The 6980-nt window shown below is 32.3% G+C and overlaps 1 protein-coding gene across 1 annotated transcript; it reads right to left on the bottom strand.

The window, feature by feature from the left end:
• Positions 1 to 626: 626 nt before the first annotated feature.
• Positions 627 to 2370, bottom strand: LOC108663798 (ankyrin repeat-containing protein BDA1-like). The gene is made up of 2 exons (XM_018129257.2): positions 1687 to 2370; positions 627 to 1595 (listed from the first exon to the last, which is right to left on the bottom strand). The coding sequence occupies exons 1-2, from the start codon at positions 2284 to 2286 to the stop codon at positions 720 to 722; spliced, it is 1476 nt and encodes a 491-aa protein (XP_017984746.2). The 5' UTR covers positions 2287 to 2370; the 3' UTR covers positions 627 to 719.
• Positions 2371 to 6980: the final 4610 nt, after the last annotated feature.

Raw genomic sequence — 6980 nt, 5'->3', positions numbered from 1 at the left:
TTTTGAAATATTTATCTCTATTTTCTTTATTGATTGGCAATATGATACCATAAGCAGTAAAATAATATTCTAATTTTCGTTACTTAAGGTTTTGTCAATACATGATAGAGTACAAATTTGTACTCAATTAATACACTAAATTAAATAGAGTAATAGCCTTGCTAGGTGGGTTGGTATAATTGTAAAGTTTGCTGGAGAAAAGGGTCCCGTTTTCAACCCCAAAAGTGTTTTCAGTGGACTTTTGGGGTTTCAGCCTGCCCCACGGTTTTACGAGTAAAGACTTTGGGCAAATAAAAAAAGCTACACTCAAGAAGAAAACTTTAATTCTCAATACCAACTTTTCTTTTTAAGGGAATTTTATTAGTCATACATCCCATATGCCAATATTAATTTCAAGTTGAAATTACCTAAGATTCCCATTGACATGAAAATCGAGATAACAAATCATGATACATAAAAGTTTAACTGCACAAAAAAGAAATGGCAGTTATCACAGCCGCAAACATTTAAAACGAAAAAGCAAGCCTGCCCTAACCAAAAGACGGCAGGAGAGAACGCATCAAAAAACAACAAACATCAAAAAGGCCAAAGACACTTGCATTTATAGTATTTAGAAGAGTCAAGAATTACAATACCAACTTCTTTTATTAAATAGATAAGAAACAACACAACGCTAAGATTAGACTTCAGAAAGGGTTGGGGTCCTAAATACTTCTAATCTACGAATGTAACCAATTTTGCAGCATGATTACAGTAAAGCACAATGCAGCAACCAAAAAAAAGAATATTTTGATATAAAATTTCTTCGACTTTAGCACCGCACGTGGAGATAATTCACTCTTCATTTGGGCTCGCCGTCTCTCGTTAAACAATCTAGGATACGGCAATAACAGCAACATAATAAAGACTATTGACAGAATTGTATTCACTTTTGACCAAAAAGGAGTCGGGGATAAGATGCTCATGGAGAGCATGTAGCTCGAGCACAAAAGTGAAAGTGGCACGAGCAGTAGTAAAGCAATAGAACCACCTGGGAGGAGAAATGCTGTTAGCCCAAGGGTTGTCAATAGGGTTAATGTGTTGTAAGTCCAGAACACAACAAAAGTATTTTTTTGCATTACGGTTGTCCCCGGACCGTGCGGTTCTCCGGCAAGGGTGCTACTATTACTGGTATTTATGCTAGCATAGTTTGATTTAGATGAAGTATTACTGTTATCTCCCTGCCAAACACCACCAGGTGGACTTAAAGAGGATTGGTAAGTGGCTGTTATAACCAGCGTAATGACTACCAGCAATGCGTTGCGCATGCCATTTGAAATGTTCTCCCTTCTCCGAGCAATATGTGTGATCACCCTTTTAACATAAGGTAACATTAACTCCTCGTCGAAATCGAGGATTGCCATGAAGGGATGCATTCGAGGTGTAGCAGCTCGCAAGATTTTAGTAATCTCTGATCTATCTGGCACTGGCCTTTGGTTTTCAGTGCTTTCATCGTTTTCATCGCATTTTGAGATATATTCCAGTGCTGTCAAATTTTCCGAATTCTTGGCGTTCACATCAACTACGTCACGACACTTTACCAGCAGTCTTACTGCCTGTGCAAATCATAGAAGATGTACTAATAACTAGTTAGTTTTTTAATTTGATTACAAGTCAATTGGGAGTCTGATAAATGGAAAAGCAAACCTCTGGTTGGTTTTCCAAGGCTGCAATGTGCAGAACAGTGTTGCCTTGCTCGTCCTTCCAGTTGAGGATTCGTTCTTCCCACAGTTTGGCATCTTTATGACAGCTTCCTCGTATCCATCGCACCAAGGATTTAAACTCTTTAAGCTTGTTACATTTTAATGCGATGTGCAGAGCAGTTTCACCATGAACAGTTACATCTTCAATGCATTCGGGGCAAGCTTCAAGAAAATCGTTCAAAAGTTCTTCCGGCTCTCCTAGTTCAGCAGCGTAATGAAAAGGAGTCTTACCCTCCCTCCCTTTGACTCGAACGAGATCTTTATCCATCTCTAGGAGTCGATGTACAAAAAGGGTTTTTTTGTTTTGTAAAGCTAAGTGAATGGGGCTAAACCCAGCTTGGTTCAGCGTCCTTGCAAACGACGGCTTTAAATTCATCATCTCTACGGCAAAAGCAATTTGCCCTGCAGAAGCCGCTACATGTAATGGAGTCTCAGCAAAAGACTCTGTATCAATGTCGTTCAAAACGCTTGCGTTTTCCTCAATTAGTGAGTAGAAGTAGTTAAAATCTCCTGTTTGAGCAGCCTCCCTCAACCTTGGATCCATATCGTGGAGAATGGAAATAATTAGTTAGAAGCAGGAATCGATCATCAATATATTGCAGTTAGAGTGGAAAGGATATGAAGGAAATGGTAATGGCTTGTTCCTATATATACGACAACTAGCAACAAGACTTCTTGGTCCTAGATCAAGACAGCAACAAGGTTGGTAAGAGGCAGGAAGTCGTTGTTACCAAACTTTTTCTTCTTCTACTTCAATTTTTTTTAAGGAAAAAAATAAATTGTTCTTACTAAACTATTCCTCGGGGTATCAGAACCCTTGTAAATTGTAAATATTAATAATATCTATAAATAATTAAATTTGTAAATTGTGAAATTCTAAACTAAAAGATATAAAGGGGTTAGGTGAAAAGCCCTCGCTACAAGGGCCAGTGGAAACTTTGATCTAGTGGAATTGTTAAATAGGCATCGATTACAATTTATCTTGAAATAAACTTTGATCTAGGAAAACAATTGGAAGGGTTTAGTCTACTTGTAGTAGTACTTATTTTCTGTGGTTGAGAAAGAAGTAGGTATTCTCCAAATTAAAATTGATAAAATGGCAGTTGAATCATATTTTTTTTTGTAATTTGAAATTATTTGTGATTAATTTATTTAAAAATATAACTGAATTATGACTGATATATAAGTTTGCTTCATTTAACATTAGGAAAAGAGAGAATCATTACCATGACATTAATAACATTAACAAAGAAGCTGATAGAATAAAAAAAAAAAACGTGAGTGAAAATCTGGAAAATGAAAATTTCACATTGACTAACTTAGGTACCGTTGGCAGATTCAATGGAGTTAGCGAAGCAAGAGAATGACCATCGATGATGATGAGGGACATGACATCATGGATAAGTTTTTAAGCTTATGTTATTTTACTTATATATAGAAGTCTATTTATGTTTTTATTTAATAAATTATATTTTGCTTATAGGAACATGTATTTCCGGTTCGAGCTGCCTCCCTCAACCTTGGGTCCACGCTGATCGAAGTGATTCGTTTTTGGGGCAAGTCATACCTGTTATATCCCTGCATGCACCCGTCAAACTACTTTTTCCATGTTCCTATTTACGTTTGGTTGAGCTGTCAATTACTACATAAATTATAACATATAAGATATATTATAAGAAAATAATGACTCGTAAATTGTGCTCTCTCCATCTGAAACTGAGAGGTTTTTTCGACCTTTGAGGTTGAAGCTCATGTCTTTATGCGAAAACAACATTTTCTGTAGAGAACGCGACAACTGCCTTGGGAAGTCAGTCAACTATGGAGACAAAAATGGTATGGTTATCCATTTGGAAATACGTTATCCTCTCCAAAATTTATGGTTAGCTCTCCTAAACTGCATTGCAGCCACAAACTTTTTGAGTGAGGACTGTGTTCATGTTATAAAGTTGAGCGTCCCTTTCCTATGGTCCCCCAAAATTTTTAAAAATTTTATATATTATATATTTTTTAATGACTTCTTTAAAATAATTTTTATTAAATAATTAACACAAATAAAAGATAATAAAATGATCCTACAATCCTTATTCAATTTTACTCTTTAAGTTTCTCCACACCTTTTTCCCTCTCTCTTTTTTTTTTGTCTTTTCATTATGAAATTACAATGAAGGAAATTTTTTTTTCTTTTTCTATTATTATTATTTATTTTTATTTTTTTCAATTTATTCTATTTACTCATATATTCTGAGTTTCTATAGATTTTCTTTTTCAATTTTCAACGAACTATCAACCATATTCTTCTTTTTTTCATTTTCGTTATGTAAGTTTTATTTTCTACTTGTTATGTTCTTCATTTTTTTTGTTATGTAGATATTATTTTCAATGATTTTAGTCTTTGAAAATTAAAAAATTATTATGTGATTCTCAAATATAAGTTCTAGCTTTGCATAATTGGTTGTTGCTTAAAATTTCACTAATATATAATATTTTATTAATTTTAATTATATAAGAAGAAATTATCTTGATCGTATATCTTTTTAATGTGTTTTACATTTTATATTAAGTTGAAAGGAAATTATCTTGAGTATTTAGTCTTTAAACAATCTTGATTATATAAGAGAAAATTATTAATTGTGTATAGCGTATTTAACTATTATATTTTATGCATTATAGTTTAATATTTAATAATTTAAGGTTAAATAGAAATAAAATAAGAATATTAGATGTTTTTTTTTTATGCTGAAAATTCACGCAGGGCCCAGCTACCCTGTTAAATTTTATTAAATACTAAATAAGAAGTACAGAGGAGGGGGACATAAACCGTACCTCCAAGTTACAAGATCATAAGAAAGTATTTGAAGAACTCCTATAATAAGGAGATCCATTTTATGTGCATAACTTTTTAATTGTTTATATTTTTAATTGTTTATATTAATTTATTAGATGTTGACTGCATTAATTTTTTTAATTGTTTATATTGAGAAAGATAAGACTCTAGAACAAAATGGATAATGAGTTTCTTACAAATAAGTTAGTTGTTTATAATGCGGAGGACATTGTCATCGTTAAACAAAACTTTGCTAGAGGACTATTATAAGTTTTTTTTTATTTCTTTTAATTTACATTTTATATAAAATTATTGTCTATTATGAATTTTTTGATCGTTAATACTAAAGTTCAACGTATTAATTTTAAAATTTTTTAGCCTTTTATTTCTCTTTGTCTTTGGCCCCCTTAATAAAAATTGACTAGCTCCGCCTCTGTAAGAATTGATATCAAATAACCATAATTCATTAAGTGAACACCAATGAACTTTGAAAACCCCATTAAGGTAAAAAATAGTCAAATTTTCACTTTTAAAAATGCCATTAAAGTGAAACATAATAAGTGAACAATTGTAATCAATTCTTATTTAATCAATATAGAGAAAATATAGGGAAAATAAGCAATATAGAGAACAATTGTAAACTCCCAAGCCAAACTAAAGATATTAGAACCTCTTAATCGATATAGAGAAAATAAGCACTACTTATTCAAGAAAATATTTTTTATCTATTCTTAACTTCAATATGCGTAACAATTAAGGCTTTATATAACTATTCCTAAGAAAGAGAACTTTCTTATTTTCTTATGTGGGATTTTTATTTTATCCTACAATTCTTAAATAAACTAAAACTCTTATTTATCCTATAACTCCTATGTGAGACCTGGATAATAATATGATAATAACATACTCCTTTATCATTCTCCCTAAATTGGAGAAAAATCACTTTCAAAATCTATCTTCTTTGTGTTTTCCATAGTAAGGAGAGATATCAGCAATACTGAAGGTAGAATAAACTTTATAATCTCCAAGAAGCTCAAATCTTGTAAGCATTCTCATTAATACATTTTAAAACTTAAAATGGTCTATCAGCTTGAAGAGATAATTTGGCACGACACTTCGGAAAACGTTCTTTCCTTAAGTGAATCCACACAAAATCTCCTTCCTCAAAATTAGCTAACTTTTTGTGCTTGTTGGCTTGCTTTTGGTATCTAGCAGTTTGAAGAATAATCTTCTCTCGAACTGCTTCATGGAGTTTCTAGATCTGCTTAGCACTTTCTTCAACATCAACATTAAATTCATGAGTAGTTAGGAAGTCAGTCAACTATGGAGACAAGAAAGTATGATTTATCTATTTGAAAATACGTTATCCTCTCAAATATTCAATTTCTTTAATGGTTAGCTCTCCTAAATTCCATTGCAGCCACAAGCTTCTTGTGAGCTACTGATATTTACTTTGAAAATGATAATGACTTATGTTCATGGTGTGATTTGAATGAGGACTGTGTTCATATTTTAATCTCATGTCACTATTCTGAGATTATATGGAGCGCATTTTTGAGTGGCGGGGATTCTAATGGGGGACACCAAACTGTTGGTGTGAAAATGAAGTTTAGATGGAATTCAAAGAATCAGTAAAATTAATTTAAAAGTGAACTTTTCAATTGACATTATTTTTTATTTATTTCACCCTTATCACTTGGTGTGCAAAAGGGAATAATGCCAATAACATTATGGATATAATAAAGTTAATGTCTAACTTTATCTTACACTTATATAGCTAAATTATATAAGTCTGCTCCATTTAACATTAGGAAAAGAGACAATCATTATCATGAAATTAATAACGTTAACAAAGAAGTTGATAGAATTGAAGAAAAGACGTGAGTGAATATCTTAAAAAAGAAAATTCCACATTGACTAACTTACGTACCCTTGGCAGAGTCAATGGAGTTAATGAAGCAATAGAATGACCACAGATGATGATGAGGGACATGACATCATGGACATTGAAATTATAAAAACAGACTTCTTTAGCGAAGCAAGAGAATGACCATCGATGATGATGAGGGACATGACATCATGGATAAGTTTTTAAGCTTATGTTATTTTACTTATATATAGAAGTCTAATTATGTTTTTATTTAATAAATTATATTTTGCTTATAGGAACATGTATTTCCGGTTCGAGCTGCCTTCCTCAACCTTGGGTCCACGCTGATCGAAGTGATTCGTTTTTGGGGCAAGTCATACTTGTTATATCCCTGCATGCACCCGTCAAGCTACTTTTTCCATGTTCCTATTTACGTTTGGTTGAGCTGTCAATTACTACATAAATTATGATATATAAGATATGTTACATGAAAATAATGACTCTTAGATTGTGCTTTCTCTATCTGCATATGAGAGGTTTTTTC

The sequence above is a fragment of the Theobroma cacao genome, chromosome 10 (genome assembly GCF_053813885.1).
Source record: "Theobroma cacao isolate CCN51 chromosome 10, ASM5381388v1, whole genome shotgun sequence".
In the NCBI taxonomy this organism is placed as follows: Eukaryota; Viridiplantae; Streptophyta; class Magnoliopsida; order Malvales; family Malvaceae; genus Theobroma; species Theobroma cacao.
The sequence above is the reverse complement of the archived record's forward strand: the minus strand, read 5'-3'. Positions and strand labels throughout refer to the sequence as shown.